Source organism: Camelus dromedarius, chromosome 8 (assembly GCF_036321535.1).
Source record: "Camelus dromedarius isolate mCamDro1 chromosome 8, mCamDro1.pat, whole genome shotgun sequence".
Taxonomy (NCBI): Eukaryota; Metazoa; Chordata; class Mammalia; order Artiodactyla; family Camelidae; genus Camelus; species Camelus dromedarius.
In genome coordinates, this window is record NC_087443.1 from 16,073,271 (window position 1) to 16,096,910 (window position 23,640).

Consider the following 23,640-nt stretch of genomic DNA (forward strand, 5'->3'; position numbering starts at 1 on the left):
TAGGACTTCCAGAAGGATGCTGAAAAGACACGGTGAGAGGGGATCTCCATGCCTTGCTCCTTATCTTACTGGAAAAGCACCTAGTTTCTACACATTAAGTATGATGTTAGCTGTAGGATGTCTGTAGATGTTCTTTACCAAGTTAAGAAGTTAAGGAAGTTCCCTCTATTCCTAGCTTACTGAGATTTTTTAAAAACATGAATGGGTATTAAGATTTTTTGAAATGCTCCCCTGTATCTACTCATATGATTATATGATATTTATTTCTTCTTAAGCCTGTTGATATGATGGGTTACACCAACTGATTACCAAATGATAAACCAGCCATGCACAGCTGGATAAATCCCAATTGATTATGGCATAGTTCTATAATTCTTTTTATATATTGTTGGATTCAATCTGCTAATATATTGTTGAGCATTTCTGCATCTGTGTTCATGAGAGATACCGGTCTGTAGTTTTCCTTTCTTGTAATGTCTGTGCCTGGTTTTGCTATGAGAATAATGTTGGCCTCACAGAACAAGTTAGGAAGTGTTCCCTCTACTTTTACACTCTGTAAGAGACTGCAGAGAATTGGTATCATTTCTTCCTTAACTTGGTGAAATTCACCAGTGACACATAAGGGCCTGATACTTTCTGATTTGGGAGATTAAATATTGATTCAATTTCTTTGACAGATATATGCCTATTCAGATTTATCCTTCTGTGAGTTTTGGCAGAATTCTGTCTTTTAAGGAATTGGCCCATTTCATCTAGGTTATCAAATGTGTGGGCACAGAGTTACCCATAAAATTCCTATAAGCCTTTTGATGACCAGGGGATCTGCAGTTATGGCTCTCTTTTATTCCTGATATTAGCAACTTGTGTCTTCTCTTTTTCTTAGGTAACTGGCTAGAGATTTATCAACATTCTTGATCTCAAAGAACCAGCTTTTGGTTTTGACTGATTTTCTCTAACGGTTTCCTGTTTTCCACTTCACTGATTTCCATCCTAAGTCTCATCATTCGTTTTGTATACTTTGGATGTAATTTGCTCTTCTTTTCCTAGTTTCCTAAAAAGGAAGCTTAGGCTACGTAAGATCACTAGACTGTAATTTTAGGTTATTAGCTTAACCTGATTATTTATGTAGTCTGGTCATGTAATTAGCCTATCAACTTTGCATTGTCAATAAAAGCACCATTCTAATTCTACTTTGTCCCTGCTCCTGCCCCACTCTTCCTTCTCGCAGTCAAAAGACATTAAGGGCCAAGATCCCACCCTGGGTACATCAGGGCCCTCAATTCACAGTCCAGTTTACAGCCCTGAGTGGTCTAATCTGAGGTTTCTTCCCTGGACCCTGTCTTAGAGGGCAGTTGCTTACAGAGGGTTTGGATCAAATTTAGGCTGAAGGCTGGAGTATTCAGATATGTACACTCAAGGCACATCATGGTTTGGGATGAACAATGGGTGGAAAGAGAAAAGGGGTAATGGGACTAGGGCCTAGCTATCCCCATGCACAGAATACACTTTATTGAACTTGTTATTTTGATTTATGAGTTTTAAAAGGTTAGCTGTTAGCTTTGTGGCCTTCCTTTTAAACTGTTGCTCTAGGCCCTACACACAAAGGAGATGTGCCTGACGTTGTAACAACTGCTAAACTAGGAGCATCTATTTCCTGCTCACAATTATATTAAGTTCTGTTTTGTATGAGAAACATAGACAGTTTATATAATGTACATACACACGTCCTGTGAACTTCAGAGATACCACATGTGTTTAATGCTGTTGCCCTAGCAATTCAATTTAATCTGTTTTTTAAAAGCTTCATACTCAAATCGTTGCCAGGATTAGGGTGGCAGAAAGGCTATGATTATTAACAGAAGGGAACTTTCTTGTGGTGAAATCCTGATTCCCCTGTAATCTTCATGTAATACCAATTCCAGATTCCTTTTTGATTTTGTAACCTGTGTTGACAGTTATTCAAATACACAGACGATAAAATTTCACAGAAATACACAACCAAATACACAGAATACACGTAAAAACTGGTGAAATCTGAGTAAGTATCTGACTAGTGGAGTACCATCAATTTCTTGTACTTAAAAATATGTTATGGTTCTGTAACATTATTATTAGAGGAAGCCTGGTACAGGAGAATTCCATGTACTATTACTGCAACTTCTTATGAGTCTATTGCATTTTACTGGAGTTTTGTTTGTTTGTTTTTTAAGCTTTACAATGGACAATATACATCTATAAACTACAATTAGTTATGCTTCCTAAAGATAACTATGGCATTAAAACCAAAACACAACTTCTAATGTTACATTACTTCTAAAGAAAATGTTCAAGCTATAGTCTCAAATGGACATATTTCTCCCCAATATAAATTCTGACATAACCTAGTTTGTATTTTTGCTGAAGCTTTTACAAAGTCAAAAAACCTGTGAGGTTTTTTGCCAGAATTAGTTGTATGACATTCAATGGAATGTTACTTCTTAACAAGGCTGTCTTATGCTTGTTGCAGTCTATGGGTTTGTCCCATGTTATTACTTTGGAGTAAAATAAGGCCAGTTTGTAGACAAAGGTTACTGAACATTCAGGATGTCAACAGAGCATTCTCCACAGTGTGAATTCTCTGAAGTGCAGTGGATGCTGAATTGTGGCTCAACCATTTCTAAAGTTCACTTCAACCGTAAGATTTTTCTTCTGTGTGCGTTCTCTGATGTACAATGAGGTTTGACTTCTGAGAGAAGGTTTTCCCACACGTGTTACATTCATAGGGCTTCTCCCCTGTGTGTGATCTCTGGTGTTTAGCAAGATCTGATTTACGGTAAAAGATCTTCCCACATTCATTACACTGGCAAGATTTCTCTCCTGTGTGAGCCCTGTGATGCACTGTGAGGGATGACTTGTGGCTGAAGGCTTTCCCACACTCACTGCACTCATAGGGCTTTTCCCCTGTGTGTTTTCGCTGATGCAAAATAAGTCCTGACTTCACACAAAAAGATTTTCCACATTCATTACATTTATAGGGCTTGTCTTCTGAATGTGTTCTCTGGTGTACAATTAGAGCTGACTTATGGCAGAAAGCCTTTCCACACTCACTACATTCATAGGGTTTCTCCCCTATGTGAATTCTCTGGTGCTGAGTGAGCTGTGACTTCTGGCAGAAGGTTTTCCCACATTCGCTGCATTCATAGGGTTTCTCCCCTGTGTGTGTTCTATTATGTTTAGTTAGGTATGACTTATTATAAAAGATTTTTCCACATTCGTGACATTCATAGGGTTTTTCCCCTGTATGTGTTCTATAGTGTTGGGACAAGGTTGACTTATGGCTGAAAAATTTCCCACATTCAGGGCATTCAAAGGGTTTCTCCCCTGTGTGAGTTCTCTGATGTACTGTGAGGTCCGACTTCAAGCAGAAGGTTTTCCCACATTCGTAACATTCATAAGGTTTCAACCCTGTGTGAATTATCTGATGCCTGGTGAGCACTGACTTGTGGTAGAAAGTTTTTCCGCATGCATTACATTCATAGGGTTTATCCCCTATGTGGGTTCTCTGATGTTGTGTAAGATGTGACTTCTGACAGAAAGATTTCCCACACTCAGGGCATTCAAAAGGTTTCTCGCCTGTATGAGTTCTCTGATGTACTGTAAGGTGTGAATTCATACAGAAGGATTTCCCACATTCATAACATTCATAGGGTTTCAGTCCTGTGTGTGTTCGCTGATGTTTAGTGAGGTCTGACTTCTGGTAAAATGTTTTCCCACAAGCATTACACTGGTAAGGTTTCTCCCCTGTATGTGTTCTCTGGTGTAATGTGAGGGCTGACTTGTGGCTGAAGGCTTTCCCACATTCATTGCACTCATAGGGTTTCTCCCCTGTGTGTGATCGCTGATGCTTAGTTAGGTTTGACTTCTCCCAGAAAGTTTTTCCACATTCACTACACTGGAAGCGTTTCTCTCCTGTGTGTATCCTCTGATGTCGAGTGAGGTGTGACTTCTCCCAAAAAGCTTTCCCACATTCATTACATTCAAAGTGTTTCTCTCCTTTATGAGTTTTCTGAAGTTGTGAGAGGTATAACTGCCTCCTGAAATTATTCCCACTTTTCTTACATTCATAGTGTTTCATATGTGCCCCATGATGATTCAAAAGGGTAGACTTCATACATAAGGATTTCCCACAGTCACTAAGTTCATAGTGATGTTCCTTTGAGGGAATTAACTGATGGAACAAGAAGGATGAGTCATCACAGATCATTCTCCCATAAGCATTATATTCACAGTCACTCCCTTCAGTGATCTCTCGCTTGTGTGTACTGAATACCGCCTTTTCAAGAAAGGTTTCTTGATATACGTTGTATTCAAAATTTTGCTGTAAAGTTTGAATCTTCTCAAGCTGAACAGGATCCTCATTATGACTGAAAGTTTTCCCATTTTTAAAAAATTCACTTTTCTCTCTAGTATGAGTTTTCTCACGTTCAATATCAAGTACCAACTTTCCACAGGTGTTAAATTCATCAGTATTTTTTCCTAAATAGTTTTTCTTATTGATAACCAGTTCTGAAATACAGTTGAAGCTCATTTCACATGAGTCACAATGACAGAGTATTTTTCTGGAAGGAAAAGAATCTGTGTCCAAGTTAAATGGTTTTCCTATTACACGACCTCGTTCTTTGGTCAGCATTTTGTTATTGATGAATACAACTTCCCACATATGCTTAGGCAGGTCTTCTTGGCTTCTTTCTTTCATGTGATCAGTTTTCCAGGGTTCTAGAAACAAGAAAAATCAATCTCATCATATAAATATTAACACATTTCTTATGGAACGAGACCTACATACAAATGCTCTGCATTGTAGCTGACTTTGATTTCTTGTCTAGTCTCCAGAAATGAAAATAACTACAAGTACATATTTTTTCTATTTCTAGGTTTTGAGGCAAAACAAAAACAAAAACAAAAACAAGAAACAAAAAGCCTGATATAGCAGGAAAAGGGAGAGGAAACTGTTAAAACACATATAATTGGTTTCCAACATCTGATGAATAACAGCAACTATTAAAATCTGTATACGTCCATGTATCCTCCAAAAAACTAATAGGATCAATATAAGGAGAGCAAATAAAATTAGTGACAACAACCCATGACTTTAGAATAATTACGAGATACAAAATACTACTAACTTCAAATCATCATTAAGGAAGCAAGCAAATATTCAAATGTAGAAGTAACTGAGAGCCACATCTGCAGAAAGAGTCAGCTGGAGACTGTGGTAAACACATGCAGAAGAAGAGACAGAGAATTTAGAGATGGTTAAACACAAATAAAATTACTCCCAGAAGAAAAAAGTCCCACTGTGAGTGGGAAAATATTAAGATGATGTCTCAGTTCTGGTGGATGAGAGCTCAGATTACTGGGAAATCCAAAAGAGTGGACTCATAGTACGTGGGAACTAAGGAGGCAAGGGCTGATCAAAGTGAGGAACAAACGTGTAAAAACAGAGTGATCTTATTATAGGAATTAAATTACAAGGAGCCTGGTACAGACTGAATTGTGTCCCTTCCCAAATGCATATGTTGAAGCCCTAGCCCCTGATGTGGCTGAATTTGGAGATAGAGCCTTTAAGGAAGTAATTAAGGTTAAATGATGTCATAAGGGTGGAGCATGAATCCGATGGGAATGACATTCTTATTAGAAGAGGAAGAGACACCAGAGCTCACTTGCTCTCCATGTGCACACAGAGAAAAGGCCATGTGAGGACACAGTGAAAAGGTGCTGTCTGCAAGCTGAGCAGAGAGGCCTCACCAGAAATCCACCCTGCTGGCACCTTCATCTTGAACATCCAGTCTCTAGAACTTTGAGAAAATAAATTTCTGTTGTACAGCCACCCCGTCTGTGGTGTTTTGTTACAGCAGTCCAAACAGACCAATAAAGAGCCCAAAGAGAAAACACACTTGACTGAAATTTTAATAAACAGCGATGAAAACAGGCATTAAAGCAGCAAAGGAACAACAAAAGACTAAACAAAAAAAAAAAAAAGAAAGAAAAGAAAAAAAATTGAAACAAAAAGTAAGTTCTGGAAAAAGAAGGTGGATTGTAAAATAATGTAATAAATAAAAATTTAAAAATAAAATTGTATGTATATATGATTGTAGTCTCTAAAGAGAAAAAAAAAGAAAATGGAATAAATCTAAAATTAAAAACCATAATCTAGGAAAACTGCCCAGAAATAAAATAAGACCTAATCTACATGTTCAAAATGACCACCCTGAACCTGAAAAAACTGACCTGGAACAGTTCTCTTTAATACATACCTTAATAAAGCTACCAGATCTTAAAAATGAAGAAAAAGGCCTCTAGACAAGGATGAGGATGTTGGACAAAAAGACCAAATATCAACAAACAAACAAAATACAGGTTTGGCAACAGACTTTGTCACCAGTAAACAAAGCAAAGCTAAGCGGAGCAACATTTTCAAGAAAAGGAATTGAGTGAGTCAAGGACTTTTACCCATTGTCTATTATCCTTTAAGGAGCAAGGCTATGGAAAAATGTAAACCAGTTTAGATATTCACGAAAATAGGTAATATTGTAATCACGAAACCTTCCAGAAAAGGACAAACTTCAAGCAACCAAGACTTGACAGGAAAAGCTGGCAGAAAAACTGAGCAGTAAATACATTTAATTGTAGATCGGAAACCAAAACAAAGATAAGAACAAGGATAGAAGAATAAAATATAAATGCTATGTGTTCTGGTGAAGCAGGAATAATGTAACTAGAAAAGCTACAGGAAACAGGAGAGAAAAAACAGGAAGTAAGAATAAGCTCAGAAACAGCCACATAACTAATCAGAGTCAAAGGATGTCAACTATAAGATAAAAAACCAAATAAGAGTGTTAAAGGAAATGGGCAACTAAGGCCATTATATTAATATAAAAGTAATACTAGAGCAAAAGCATCAGAATTTCCTAATTGCCTCCATCCAAAAAGAACAAAGAAAAAAGACCAAATAGAAAAATTCAGTAAATGTGATACCCCTTAAATGTAACAATAGGACAAAACTGAAACCTAACATACAAATCATATCAGTAAATATGAATAGGCTTAACTCACCAATTAAATTTGGTTTTGATTTTCAAATTGAGTCATGGACAAAGCCTAAAATCTCTGCTGTAAAGGGAAAACATACTTAAGAAAAATGGCACAAAAGGGCTAAAAACAAAGGGGTGAACAGTATCATTCCAGACAAAAGGAAACAAGAAGGAAACAGAGGGGCAATCTTGTCACCAGGGAGGACAAAGAAATACTTACAATGCTAAAATTCACAAATTCGAATGGAGAAATAACAGACCAAACAACCTTCATAAAGCAGAACTCAAAGAAGTAAGGAAAAATAGAAACACACTAATAAGAAAAGTATTTCAAGACAAATCAAAGCAAAAAGTTAGCGGTATCAAACACAAATATAATAACATGTATTATGAATCCATATCAAATTTTATAATATCAAAACTTGTAATAGAAAATATACTTCCATCTTAAGAGTACATGAAACATTCACAAAAACTGATATAGATAACACACATAGGTAATAATGCAGTAAAACTAGCAATTAATGGTTAAGAATGAGCTTCCATCTGGACCTGAGAAACAAACAACTCTCTAGTAAACTGTTCTTTGGTGAGAGGGAAAACACACACCAGACCTGATGAAGTTCCAAAACAAAAAACCAAAGAAAATATTACTTATGAGGATGTATGGGGTATGTGTACTGGTCAGAAGAAATTCCATAGCATTAGGTGTTTGTATCAAGGGAAAAAGAAAGAATGAAAACAAGTGAATTCTTAACTCAAAAAAAAAAAAAAAGCCCTAGAAAACGATAATAGTAATGTAAAAGAAAGTAGACAGCACAAAGAAGAAAATAAAAAAAAAATAAAAACTGTTTCTTCATTTTAAAGATCTAGTAATTTTATTAAGGTATGTCTTAGGACTGTTCCCAGGTATGTTTCCTCAGGTTCCTGGTGGTCCCTTCGAACATGTGAACATCTTCTTTTATTTCTGCACAGTTTTCTTAGATCAGAAGTTAATGAAACAGAAACAGAAAAATAGAACAAGTAAGTCAAAAGGCTGGTTCTTTGGAAAAATTCACAAAAGAGACAAATCACTGGCTAACTTTATCTCAACTACACAAAATAAGAAATAATAAGAAGCAATCATGGAAACGATGCATGAAAAGATCTTAGACTTTTTTTTTCAACTTGATTCAAATACATTTGAAAGAGAAGTAAATAATTTCCTAGGAAATACAACTTATCAAAATTTACTCTAGTAGAGACAGAAAATATACACAGAATAGTTTCCACAGAAGAAGAAAATACCAAGCTTGCCTGAACAGTAAAATGAGCACCCCTAAATCTTTCATCTAGATTCACAGAATTTTAAACCCTTGCCACATGTGCTTTATCTTTTCTGTATAAATTCTTGACCATTAACTATTTTAGTTAAATACAAACATTATAACCCATTACTCCAAATATGTCAGCATTATATCTCCTAAGACTAAAGGCATAATCACACTCAAGAAAACTGTACCCTGATAATATATTGTCCACTGTACAGTCCATTCAAAAAAAGCAGTATCTCTGAAAATATCAGAGTGTTTTTCAGCTACATAGTTCCCCTCCTTTCACTGAAAAATCCTCCAAAATTAGAGGTATAGCTATCACGAAGGTGGGTTTAATCAAAATTGTTTTCTTTAAAAAATGTCCACATACATTTTAGACTTTACTGACATATTGTTTGTTTTCTTCACTCTACGTTTCCAAAATTCATCCACACTGTTGCATACGGCTATGTAATATACTGTAATTTATGTATTGATCCTATTTGATGGATAGTCTGGTTGATTCTAGTTTTTCTGTTATTATAAACAATATAGAGACAGACATTCTTCTCTACACCCCTGCTGAGTATTTGGAAGTGTCCCTAAAGCAGTGCTACTGAAAAGTTGGGCTTTCAAATTGCTACCAGTCAACATAATGTAACAAGTAGATGACACGATAAATACAAAAACCGAGAGCAACCATTGAGAAATGTTCATAGCAATCACAAAATAGCTTCAGTGAGGTAAAGCTGATGAATCAACTGATTATGGTTAAACTATATAATCTGATAAGCTCTGACATAATAATATAAACTAATGGATTTATTTCTGGGCTCTCTACTCTGATCCACTCCTCTATGTGTCTTTCCTAATGCTAAAACCACAGTCTTATTTACCATAATTATAGTAAGTCTTGAAATCAGGCAGTGTTAGCCCTACAACTTAAGCTTTTATTTTTCAAAGTTGTTTTAGTTTTTCTGGCTCTTTGCACTTCTATATAAAGTTTAGAAATCAGCTAGGCAATTACTCTATGAAGTATGCTGGGGTTTAAATTGAGATTGTTCTGAGTCTACAGATGTTTTTAAGGAGAAAAACGTATTGAGTCTATTGAGCACTCTGATACATCAACATTTATCATGTATTCATGAACAGGATGTGAGGCTCTCTCCATTTATTTAGGTATTCAATTTCTCTCTGCAATGGTATATAATTTTCAGTGAGGTCTTTCACATCTTTTGCCAGCTACATCTGCAAGAAAATATTTTTCATGCTATTGTAAATAAAACTTTTTAATTTTGCAATTTCCAGTCAATTACTGGCAGTACATAAAAATAAAACTGATTTTTGTATACTGATTTTTATCCTTCAACTGACACTCACATAAAAGTTCTAGTTTTTTTTTGTGTGTGTGAATTCCATTGAATTTTCTACATAATCATGCTCTCTGTGAATAAACACAGTTTCACTTCTTTTCCACAGTGGCCTCCTTTTCTTTTTCTTCCCTGATTACTTTAGCTACATTACATTATATTACTATGAGTGGAATCCTTGACTTGTTCCTGAACTGTTAAAAAACTATTCAATTTTTAAGTATTAAGCACAATATTAACTGGTTTTCTATAAGATGCCCTTTATCAGATTAATGAAAGTCCCTTCTATTCTTCATTTGAGAGTTTTAATCAGGAACGAATTCTGGGTTTTGTCAAATGCTTTTTATGTATATATTGAGATGATCATATAGGTTTTTATTTAGTTTTGAAATACAGGGCAGGGGTGACTGCATAATTGATGGGGGACAGTGCAAAATCAAAATGTGGGGCTGCTTACCCAAAAAATTATACCACAGTATAAAGGTATTAAAATTATGCTTTTCCTTTAAAATATTCTATTACTTATAAAACATTATTAATAAGTACTACAGTGATAGAGGACTAACAATATAAACTTACAAACTGCAAAACAGACATTTCAAATTTCTGATATATTATTTCAAAACATAGACTTTAGACTACATAGAGATTAAAGCTCTTGAGAAACATTTTTCTAAAACTAACTCTTCAAAATAGTTACGTGTAAATCTGAATTTAATTTTATATATTAAAAGTTTTTTTTTCCTGAGATGAGAACTCAGGATTTATTTGTTATCTTGACAACTTACATAACATACAGCAGTTTTAATCATATTTATTATATAGTACATTACATCCTGAGTATTTAGTTACCTTATAACTGGAAGTTTGTACCTTTTGACTGCCTTCATCCTTATTCCTCCCCCAACCCCCAATTTAGGAAACCACAAATTTCATCCCTTTTTCTACGAGTTTCTTTGTTTTGAAATATAATTGACCTACAACACTAAGTTCCTGTACACAACCTAGTGATTCAATATTTTTATAAATTTCAAACTGATCAGGATGATAAGCCTAGTTACATTATACCACCATACAAAGATATTACATAGTTATTGACTATATTCCCCACAGTGTACACTTCATAACTGTGACTCATTTATTTTGCAACTGGAAGTTTGCACCTCAATCTCCTCACTTATTTCTTTCTTCTATTTCCCTTCCGTCTAGCAAGTACATCTTTTTCTATCTATATAACTGTTTCTATTTCATTTGTTCATTCGCTTTTTTAAAAATTCCAAATATAAATGAAATCATATGGTATTTGTCTTTCTCTCTCTGACTTACTTCACTAGGCATAATACCCTCCAGGTCCACCCATGTTGTTGCAGATGGCAAGATTTCATGTTATACGGCTGAGTAATATTCTGCTGTAGTGTATGTGTGTGTGTGTGTGTGCGCGCGCGCGCGCGCATCTATCTATATATAACATATCTTCTTTGTCGACTCATTTATTGATAGGTACTTAGCTTGCCTTCATATCTTGGCTATTATAAATTATAATGCAATGAACACAGTGGTGCATGTATCTATTCATTAGTGTTTTCATTTTCTCTGGATAAATATCCAGAAGTAGAATTGCTGGATTATATGGTAGTTCTATTTTTAATTTTTTGAGTTATTTCCATATTGTTTTACACAATGGCTACACCAATTTACAATCCCACTAATAGTGCACAAGGATTTCCTTTCTCCTCATCCTCATCAACATTTGCTATTTGTTGTGTTTTCAGTCATAGCCATTCTGACAGATATGAGGGGCTATGTCATTGTACTTTTGATTTGCATTTCCCTTACGATTAATGATATTGAGCACCTTTTCACATGCCTTTTGGCCATCTGTATGTCTTCTCTGGAACAATGTATGTTCAGTAGCTTGCCCATTTTTAATTGGGTTGTTTGGGTTTTGATGTCAACTTGTATGAGTTCATTATATATTTTGGACATTAACTATCTGTCGAATATATGGCTTTCAAATCTCTTCTCCCATTCATTAGGTGGCCTTTTTGATAATGGTTTTCTTCACTGTGCAAAAGCTTTTTAGTTTGATGCAGTTCCATTTTTTCATTTTTGCTTTTGTTTCCCTTGCTTCAGGAGACTTATCCAAAAAAATATTAAGACTAACGTCAAAGAGAGTACTGCTTACATTTTCTTCTGTACTTGTAGGTCTTACATTTAAGTCTTTAATCCAGGTTGAATGTATTTTTGTGCATGGTGTGAAAACACAAGCAAGTCTGATACTTTTGAATATAGCTGTCCAGTTTTTTCAACACCACTTACTGAAGAGGCTCTCTTTTCCCCACTAGATATTCTTGCTTACTTTGTCACAGATTAATTGACCATGAATGTGGGTTCCTTTTTGAGCTCTCTATTCTATTGCACTGATGTATGTTTCTGTTTTTATGCCAGTACCATACTGTTTCAATTACTGTAGCTTAGGAGTACAGTTTGAAATCAGGGTGCATGATACCTTCAGCTTTGTGGGGTTTTTTTTTCTTTTTTTCAAGATTGTTTTGCCTATTTGGGGTCTTCTGTGTTTCCATACAAATTTTAGAATTGTCTGTTCCAGCCCTGTGACAAATGCCACCGGTACTGTGATAAGGATTGCACTGGATCTGTAGATTACTTTGGGCAGTACGGTCACTTTAACAATATTAATTCTTCCAATCTGTTAGCACAGTATATCTTTCCATCTGTTTGCATGGTCTTCTATTTCTTTCATCAGTGTCTTATAGTTTCCTGAGTACAAGTCTTTTACCTCTTGGTTAGATTTACATCTAGGTATTTATTCACTTTTGGTGCAATGATTTCCTTAATTCTTCTTTTTGATAGTCTGCTGTTAGTGTATAAAATGCAACAGATTTCTACTAATTTTGTATCTTACAACTTTACCAAATTCATTGATGAGCTCTAGTAGTTTTCTGGTGGCACCTTTAGAATTTTCTATCTTTAGTATCATGTCATCTTCAAACAGTGACAGGTTTTACTTCTTTCTTTCCAATTTGTCTTCCTTTTACTTCTTTTTCTTGTCTGATTGCTGTGGTTAGGATTTTCAATTATACTGAATAAAAGTGATGAGAGTGGGCATCCTTGTCTTGTTCCTGATCCTAAAGGAAATACTTTTAGATTTTCACCATTGAATATGTTAGCCATGGGCTCATCATTCATGGTCTTTAATATGTTAAGGTATATTCAGTCTATACCCACTTTGTTGAGAGTTCTATTGTAAATGAATGTAGAATGTTGTAAAACCTTTTCTACATCTGCTGAAATGATCATATTATTTTTATTGTCCAATTTATTAAAGTGCTATATCACATTGATTGATTTGCAAATACTGAAACATCCTTGCACTTCTGGAATAAACCCCACTTTATCATGAGGTAAGATCCTTTTAACATGCTTTGAATATAGTTTGCTAATATTTTGATGAGGACTTTTTTAAATCTATGTTGTTCAGTGATATTGGTGCATAATTTTCTTTCTTTTGTAATATCTTTGCTTGTTTTTGGTATCAGAGTGATGCTGGCCTCAGAATTAATTCAGAACCATTCTTTTCTCTATAATGTTTTGGGATATTTTGAGAAGGATAGGTGTTACATCTTCTCTAAATGTTTGGTAAAATTCACTTGTGAAGCCATCCAGTCCTATTAGGAGTTTTTAAATTTCATGATTCAATTTCGTTAATGGTATTTGGTCTGTTTATATTTTCTTTTTTTTTTTATTAAATAGATTTTTTTTAACTTTGGGGGGATGTAATTTGGATTTTTAAAATTTATTTTTAATGGAAGTACTGGGGATTGAACCAAGGACCTTGTACATGCTAAGCATGCACTCTACCACTAAGCTATACCTTCTCCCTATATTTTCTATTTCTTCCTGGTTCAGTCTTTGGAAGTATACATTTTTAGGAATTTTTCCATTTTTTCTAGGTTGTCCATGAATTTAATTTTAAATACAAATTTATACAATGCCATTTTAATGTTTCCTCTGACATTTCTGTAATTTGTACAAGAAATCAAAAATGGCTTCATGACTTTGTATATAATTCAAAATATCTGTTTATGTAATCCAATGATACATATTCAAATAGAAGAAAGTAATTTCAAAATTAACTTCATTGTTCATAGTTGGTTCATCCAAAATTACACCTGAAAATAATATTCTTTTTGATCAAATCTAATTTCTAAGACTGCAATACAAACTTTGCAACATGGCAGAATTTTTCAAGACCAGAAAGTCTACACTCTGAAGAATTCTAGTACCTACCTGGTATGCCTTAATGCACTGTCTAAGAGTATGCTTTTATCTTGTAATACCTTGTCAACTACAATTACAGCCTGAGTCCCAGAAGTTGTAGTACCAGTACTTAACCTAGAAAGTTAATATTTTATACAGGTGCCAAAGGGACAGGCTCAAGGGAAAACAAGCAAGCTGGCCTCCCAGTATGGATTCCCTGTTGGATCTGCAACCACTGCACTGCTGCTGCTGGTTTTGCTGCAGCTGTCACCAAAGAGGACATGGGTCTTAGTCACCCACTAACTACTATAGGACATCAGATTGCACCAAGCAGCCAGACCAACAGCTTCGTGAAGACACTGCCTTTTGGTGTATCCTGTTTATTCATACATATGCTCCACTTCATGAGACTTCTCATACAAATCACAAATAGACTGCAACAGAAATTCATTGGAAGGACTCAACAGTAGATTGAAGTTTATAGGAAGAATTAGTGAACTTGAAGATAAGTTAATTGACAAAATGCAATATAAACAACAGAGGGAGAAAGTGATGGGGGTAGGGTGGGGAGAATGAACAAAGCCTCAAATAAATGCAGGACATCATTAACTGCATTAACATTCATAATGGGAGTAACAGGAGGGAAGGAAAAAGAGCAAGGAGCAGAAAAAATAGTCAATAAAATGATACCAAAAATGTTGCAAATTTAAAGAAAAACATTAATCTTCAAATTCAACAAGAGAAACTCCAAGTGAGATAAACACAAAGATCCACACCAAGATGCATCATAGTAAAAATAATTTAAAAAAAAAAGACAAAACCTCAAAAGCATCAAGAGAAATACAACTATTAACATACCAGGGATCTCCAAGAAGATTAACACCTCACTTCTCATCCAAAACAACAGAGTCCAGGAGGTTGGATGACATATTCAGTGTGCTAGGGGAAAAAAATCTGCCAACCAAAGTAGCAGAAATATTCAAAACTGAAGATGATATAAATAAATCCACAGATTAAACTAAAAGAAAGCAAAACCAAAAAACAATTGGAAAGAATCCATTGCCAGTAGACTAGCCTTACAAGAAATAAATTCTTCAGACTGAAAGCAATGATCTCAGTCACTAGTTCAAATCCAGAAAGACTGCAGGTAAGAGTTACTATGTAGTTTAAAAAAAACAGTATAAAGGCATATTTCTCTTCCTAACAATTTTACCAAGGCAATGAACAAACCAATATGTATGTAACTGTACTGTATTGTTGGGCTGGTAACATATAAAAGTGTATCATATTTGATAATAAAGCACAATGAGACAGGAATAAAGCTATACAGTAGCAAGGAAATGACCCTGGATGGTAACTTGAATCCACAGGAACAAGTGAAATGAAGCAGAAATGGCAATAAGCAAGTAAATATAAGAAACTATAAATAGAGACTTGATATCCATTCTTATAGCAGTTCCTTTAGGCACATTAAATTACATAAAGCAATACTTATGACAATGTATTATTGGAATTTAAACATATACATGTACTAGATACAAAAGTAATACCATAAAAATAGAGAAGAAAATGTAGAGCTATACATGAATAACAATTCTATATCTCACTGGAGGTAAGACAGTGTAAGTCAGTTCTGAAAAGTTAAGATTTATTAACTAAATCCTATAGCATCTACTAGGAAAATAATTTTTTAAGTAAAATAATCATTAAAGAAATTAAAATTCTACACTATAATGTACTCACTTAATGAAAAAGAAGGCAGTAATAAAAGGAATACAGGATCAAAAAGGCACAAGACAGATAAACACCAAAAAAGTAAAATGGCAGGTGCACATTCAACTATACGGATAATAACAGACACTTGAAATGTACTTAAAAATCCAATAAAAAGGCAGCAACTGCCAGACTGAAAAAAAAACCTGAAAATCCAAACTCATGCTGTCTACAAGGATACTCTTTATATTCAAAGCCACAAATAGGTTGAAAGTTTAAAAATAAAGATATAACAAGTACACGACATCCATAAGGCTGGGGTTGCTATACTAATATCAGACAAAATACACTTCAACATAAAAATATTACTAGAGATAAGGAGGGACATTATATAAAGAGTTAACTGATAAAGGAGACATAAATCTAAGCAATATATGCTGTGAACAACAGTCTCAAAATGCATGAAGCAAATACTGACAGAACTGAAAGGTAAAATACACACATCAACAATAACTGGAGACGTTTATACCCCACGTTTAGTAATGGATAAAACAACTGGGCAGACTATGAAGAAAAATCAAGAAAAAAAAGGCATGAATAATACTATAAAGCAACCAGAGCTAACATATACAAATACAAAACACTCAAAAATTGCAGAATACACATTCTTTAAGAACACATGAAACATTTCCCAGAATAAATGTAAAAACATTCCCTCAGCATGTTGGAAGGAAATTACAAATCAGTAATACAAAAGAATTTTGAAAATTCACAAATGGGGGTGAATTAAATAATACATCCCTAAATAAAAAAAAAAGAGTCAAAAAAGCAATTAACAAGGGAAATTAGAGAAATACTTTGAGATGAGTAAAAATGAAGACAAAATATACCAAAATTATGAAGCACACATAAAGCAGTACTTATAGGGTAATTTATACCTGCAAATAAAAATAAATAAATAAATCTTATTACCTACCCCTCCAAAACAAACAAGCAAGCAATCAAATCAATAAGCTAACCTTCTACCTTAGAACAATAGGGAAAAAAGGCAATACAAATCCAAAACAAGCAAAAGGAGGGAAATCAGTTTAGAGTAAAAATTAATGAAACAGAGATGAGAAAGAAAATAAATAATTATTTGAAAGATCAACAAAACTGACAAACCTCTAGTTAGACTTACATTGAAATAAGAGACAGAAGATTGAAATTACTAAAATTACAGATGAAAGATGATATATACACTCGGGATATAATATACTAACATTATAAAACTACTATTCTATATGAAAACAAAAATAACAAGGAAATGTTATGAACAATTACATGCCAATAAATCAGATAAATTTAATGAAATGCAAAAATTCCTAGAATAACAAAATTATAGAAACTGATTTAAGAATGAATTTTAAATCTTGAAAAAAGCTGTAGAAGTAACAATACTGAAATTGTCATTTTAAAACTTTTCATTACAAAGCTCAGATTGAGATGGTTTCACTGGTGAACTGTACTAAACATTCAGCAAAGAATTAACACTAATTATTCAAAAACTCCTCCAAAAGATAGAAAAGAACACTTTCCAACTCATTCTATGAGCCCAATATCACCCTGCTTCCAAAATCAAACAGGAGACAACACAACTGGAGATTAATATCTAAGAATATTAAGATCAATATCTTATGAATATTGAAAACCCACAAATCTGCAACACAACACCATCAAATTTTATCCATATAAAAAGGATTATATACAATGACAATGTGGAATTTGGTCCACTAATGCAAGGTGGGTTTATCATTTGAAAATGGTAAATGAACTGCAACTTTGTGCTCTCCTTCTGACTCACTCCACCTGGAGGGGGCCTTCTTTGCACTCTCTCTTCGCCTCATTGCAGCTCACAGTATCCTCTAGAAAGGAACTAGTACACTCGTCTGGCACCCTGATTGCTGCCACTGATACCACAAGAGACACCTCTAAGGTCTCCTGACTCTGGTGGCTAGCAGGACTTATACTTGTGGTCCCACAGAATTATATATTTGCATGCTTTGAAAGATACTGTCTAAGAGTCTGGCTTCCAGTCAGCATTAATCTAGATCCTGACTGAGACCCTCTGCTCTGGGACATTGACAGGTCTTGGAACAACCTCAAATACTGGGAGCCACTAAAAATAAATTAGGTTGTTTAGATAATAAAGTTTTGAGAGACATCCAAGCGCTAAGGCAGGGCTAAAAGGTAAAGCATGTCTCTTACATGAGGCAACTTCTTCAAGAGTAGGAAAGGCAGCTATTTTATCTAATGTAAAGAAAACATTACAGAGACTCAAGGAAAATGAAAAAAAAAAAAGAGGAATGTATTACAAACAAAAGAACAAGATAAAAAACCTCAGTCTTTGATGAAATGTAGATAAGTGATTACCTAATAAAAAATTTTTTAAAAAAAAGTCATAAAGATGCTCACCAAAATTCGGAGAAGAATGAATGAATACAGTGAGAACTTCAATGAAGAGACAGAAAATAGAAGAAAGCACCAAACAGAAATCACAGAGCTGAAGACTACAATAACGGAACTGAAAAAATACACTAGAATAGTCCAAGAGCAGACTGGATGAAGCAAAAAGAAAAGGTCAGTAGATTTGAAGATAGGGCAGTGGAACTCATCCAGTCAGAGCAACAAAAAGAAAAAAGAATGAAAAAAAGTGCCAATAGCTTAAGAGACTCATGGGAAAACACTGAGCGGACCTACATTTGTAATACAGGAGTCCCAGAGAAAGAAGAGAGAGAGAGAGAAAAAGGCAGAAAACTTATTTAAAGAAATAATGCTTGAACTTTCTTAACCTGGGAAGGAAACAGACATCCATTTCCCAGAAGCACAGAGATTTCACAAGAAGACAAATTCAAATAGACTCACACAAGACATATAACAATTAAAGTGTCAAAAGTTAAAGACATGGGAATCTTAAAAGTAGCAACAGAAAATGATGATACATATAAGGGAACCCTCATAAGATGACAGCTTGTTTTTTAGCAGAAACTTTGTGCGTCAGAAGAGAGTGGTATGATACATTCAAAGTGCTGAGAGAAAAACAAAATAAAAAACTGCTAATCAGGAATATTCTACTGAGCAAAGCTGTCATTCAGAACTGAAGGAGAAAGAGTTTTCCAGACAAGCAAAAGCTAAAGGAGTTCATCATCACTAGATCAGCCTTACAGGAATTTTAAAGGGACTTCTTTAAGCTGAAATGAAAGAACACAATTAGTAACAGAAAAACATATGTAAGTATAAATCTCACTGGTATAAGTAAATATATAATAAAATCCAGAATAATCTAATGCTGTAAAGATGGAAGGTTAATCACTTATAAATATAGTATGAAGGTTAAAAGACAAAAGTAGCAAAAATAACAATTACAATAATTAGTTAAGAGATACACAAGGAAAAAGATATAAAACATAAAATGTGGGGAGGGAGAATAAAAATGTACAGATTCAGAATGCGTTCAAATTTGTTGTCAACTTAAACTGTTATAAGGTATTAGAAGTAAGTTTCCATGTAATCACAAAGTAAAAACCTCTGCTAGATACACAAAAAATAAAGAAAAAAAAATCAAAGCATAATAGAAAACTTTCAAGTCACAAAACAAGAGAGAAGAAGAAAAACAAAACAGATAAATAACAAATAGTCAGAAAACAATTAACAAAATGGCAATAAGTACATATTAATCAATAATTTAAATACGAGTGGACTAAATTCTCTAGTCAAAAGACATAGAATGGATAAAAGGATTAAAAAAAAAGATCCATCCATAGGCTGCCTAGAGATGAACTTGAGATGTTAAGGATAAACACAGACAAAGTGAAGGGATGCAAAAAGATATTCCATGCAAATGAAAACCAAAAGAAAGCTGGGGAACTTATCTCAGACAAAATAGACTCTAAGCAAAGACTATAGTAAGAGATAAAGAAAGTCATTACATAATGATACAGGGTTCAAACCAAAAGAGGATATAACATTTGTAAACATTTATGCACTCAATATCACAGCACCTAAATATATAAAGCAAATTAACAGACTTAAAGGGAGAAGCTGATAGCAATAATAGCAGGGCACAATAACACCAGACTTTAGTTGATGGATAATCCAGACAGAAAATCAATACGGAAACACTGGTCTTAATCGACACATCAGATCAGATTAATTTAATAGATACACACAAAATATTCCACCCAAAAGCAACAGAACACATATTCTTTTCACAAGGAACATTCTCCAAGATAGATCATGTGCTAGACCGCAAAGTAAGTCTTAATAAATTCAAGAAGCATCTTTTCCAACCACAATATAAAACAAACAAACAAATTACAAGAAGAAAACTGCAAAATTCACATATACATGAAGACTAAACAACATGCTAGTGAACAACCAATGAATGAATCAAAAAGAACTCGCAGAAAAAAAATGTAGATATAATATACCAAACACATAGGATGCAGCAAAAGCAGTTCTCAGAGGGAAATTTATAGTGATAAATGCTCACATTAAGAAACAAGAAAACTTTAAAATACACAAACTAACTTTATAACTAAAGAAACCAGAAGAAGAGGAAGAAACAAAGCCCAAATTAGTAGAATAGGAAATAACAAAAAAACTAGAGCAGATATAAATGAAATAGGGACAAAAATACAACAAAAAAGACCAATGAAACTAAGAGCTGGTTCTTTGAAAAGATAAACAAAATTGAGAAACCTTTAGCTAGAGTCATGGAGGAAAATAGAGGACTCAAATAATACCAAAAATGAAAAAGAAGACGTTACAACGGACACCACAGAAATACAAAGGATAAGAGACTACTATGAACAAATCTATCACAATAAAGTTCACAACTAGAAGAAACAGAAAATTCCTAGAAACATCCAACACTGAATCAGGAAGAAATTAAAAATCTTAACAGGTCAATTACTAGTAAGGATTCTGAATCAGTAATCAAACAAAAGCCCAGGACCACATAGCTTCACTGGTAAGTTCTAACAAACATTTAAAGAAGAATTATTACCAATTCTTCTCAAAACTCTTCCAAAAAATTAATAGGAAGGGACATATCCAGATTTATTTTAAAAGGCCAGCATTACTATCACCAAAACCTGACAATGATGCCAGAAGAAAAGAAAATTACAAGCCCAAAATCCCTGATGTAGATACAAAAATCCTCAACAAAATATCAGCAAATTAAATTTAATAATACATTAGAAGGAGCATACACCATGATGAAGTAGGATTTATTCCAGGAATGAAAGGGTGATTCAGTATCTGGTAATCAATCAATGTGATCCATCACATTAACAAATAAAGGATAAAAATCAATGATCATCTCAATAGAGGAAGAAAAAGCATTTGGCAAAATTCAACACTCATTCATGATAAAAAAAAAAAAACCCTCAACAAAGTGGGTAGAGGGAAAACACCCCAATATAAGAAAGGCCATATATGACAAGCCCACTACTAAAATCATACTCAATGGTGAAAAGCTGAAAGTTTTTTTCTGTAACATCAGGAAAAAGACAAAGAACGCTCATTCTTGATACTTTCATTCAACATCACACTGGAAGTCCTAGCCAGAGGATTTAGGCAAGAAAATGTAATAAAAGGCATCCAAATCAAAAAAGGAAGAAGTAAACCGTCCTATTTACAGATAACATAGTATTACACAGAGCAAACCCTAGACTCCATCAAAAGACTGTTAGAACTATAAACAAACCCAGTAAAGTTGGAGGATACAAAATCAACATAGAAAAATCTGTTTAATTTCTATACATTAATAACAAACTATCAGAGAAAGAAAACAACCCCATTTAAAACTATCAAAAAGAATAAAATACCTAAAAATAAATTTAACCAAGGAGGTAAAAGGCCTGCTTATTAAAAACTATAAAACACTGATGAAAGAAATTGAAGAAGACATAAATGGAAAGTTATTCAATGCTCATGGATCAAGAGAATTAATACTGCTAATATGACACAATTCAATCTACAGATTCAAAGCAATTTCTCAAAATTCCAATGGCATTTTTCACAGAAATAGAATAAGCAATCCTAAAATTAGTATAGAACTACAAAAAACTCCAACTAGCCAAAGCAACCTTGAGAAAGAACAAAAGCTTGAAGTATCATATTTCCTGATTTCAAACTTTATTACAAAGCTATAATAACCAAAAGAGTATGGTGCTGGCATAAAAACACATAGATCAATGGAACAGAACAGTGAGCCCATAAATAAACCCATGCATACAGAGTCTTTAAGACTTGTCTTTAAGACAAAGAATCCAAGAATATACAATAGGGAAAGGACAGTTTCTTCAATAAATGATGTTGAAAAAACTGGAAAGTCACATGCAAAAGAATGAAACCAGACCACTGTCTTACACCATATACAAAAACTAACTCAAAATGGATTCAATATGGGAATATAAAACCAGAAACCATAAAACTCCTATAAGAAAATACAGGCAGTAAGCTCCTTGACAGTGGTCTTGACAATGATTTTTTTGGATCTGAAACCAAAAGCAAAGACAACAAAAGCAAAATAAACACTTGAGACTACATCAAACTTTTTAGTTTCAGTACAGCAAAGGAAACCATCAACAAGATGAAAAAGGAACCTACTGAATAGGAGAAAATATTTACAACCATGTAACTGATAAATGGTTAGTATCTAAAATATATTTAAGAAAAAAACTCACAACTCAATAGCAAAAAAATACAAAACTTGATTTAAAAATGGGCAGAGAATCTGAATAGACATTTTTCCAAAGAAGATACACAGATGGCCCATAGGCTCAAGAAAAGGTGTTCAACATCACTCATCATCAAGGAAATGTAAATCAAAACACTACTCATTTTTATTAAAATATACTTGACATATAAGTTTGTAAATTTAAGGTGTAAAACATGTTAACACATTTATAAATTATGCTATGATTGCCAGTGTAGTGATAATTAGCACCATTGTCATTACATAATTATCATTTCTTTTTAGTAGTTGGAATAATTAAGTTCTAGTCTCTTAGCAAATTTGATGATCATAATATCATTGCCTATATTCACTATACTGCCCATTAGATCTCTAAGGCTTATTTACGACTCATTACAAGTTGGTACCCTTAAATAGCATGTCTTATTTCCTCAACTTCATCCTCTGGTAATCACCATGTTACTTTCTGTTTTTAAGAGTTTGGCTTTTTTAGACTCTGTAAATAAGTGATACCATACAGTACTTGTCTTTCTCTGACTTATCTCACTTTGCATAATGTGCTCAGGGTCCATCCATGTTGTTGCAAATGGCAAGATGTCCTCCTTTTTCATGGCTGAATATTCCATTGTATACATATACATACACTACGTCTTTTTTATCCATTCATCTGTTGATGGGCAGTTAAGTTATTTCTGTATCTTGGCTGTTATAAATAATGATGCAATGAACACAGAGTGCATGTATCTCTTTAATACACTGTTTTAATTTGGGGGGTGGTTTATGTCCAAAAGTAGAACTACTGGATCATATGATTGCTCTATTTCTAATTTTTTGAGGAACCTCCATACTGTTTTCCATCATGGCTAAACCAACTTACATTCCCACCAACAGTGTACAACAGTTCCTTTTCCTCCACATCCTTGACAATACACATAGCTCTTGTCTTCTTGATGCTGGCCATTGTAACTGGTGTGACGTGATTGTGGTTCAGACTTGCATTTCCCTGGTAATTACTGAGCTTGAGCATCTTTTCATGTACCTTTGGCCATGAGCACTACTTCTATAAACTCATTAAAACACACGATTTTTTTCACTACTATACCCTCAGCTCTTAGAGTACAGCATGTACTCAAAAATTACTTGAGTCAAAAAGTGAGTTTATGAAAGACTGG

At 34.0% G+C, this 23,640-nt stretch overlaps 1 protein-coding gene across 1 annotated transcript in view; it reads right to left on the reverse strand.

Moving 5' to 3' along the window:
- Positions 1-1,735: 1,735 nt before the first annotated feature.
- ZNF33B (zinc finger protein 33B) overlaps positions 1,736-23,640 on the reverse strand; it is a 40,428-nt gene continuing 18,523 nt past the window's right edge. Inside the window, exon 5 of the mRNA XM_064487913.1 lies at positions 1,736-4,755. Within this exon, the coding sequence (XP_064343983.1) occupies positions 2,669-4,755 (2,087 nt within the window). The 3' untranslated portion in view covers positions 1,736-2,668. The remainder of the gene's footprint in view (positions 4,756-23,640) is intronic.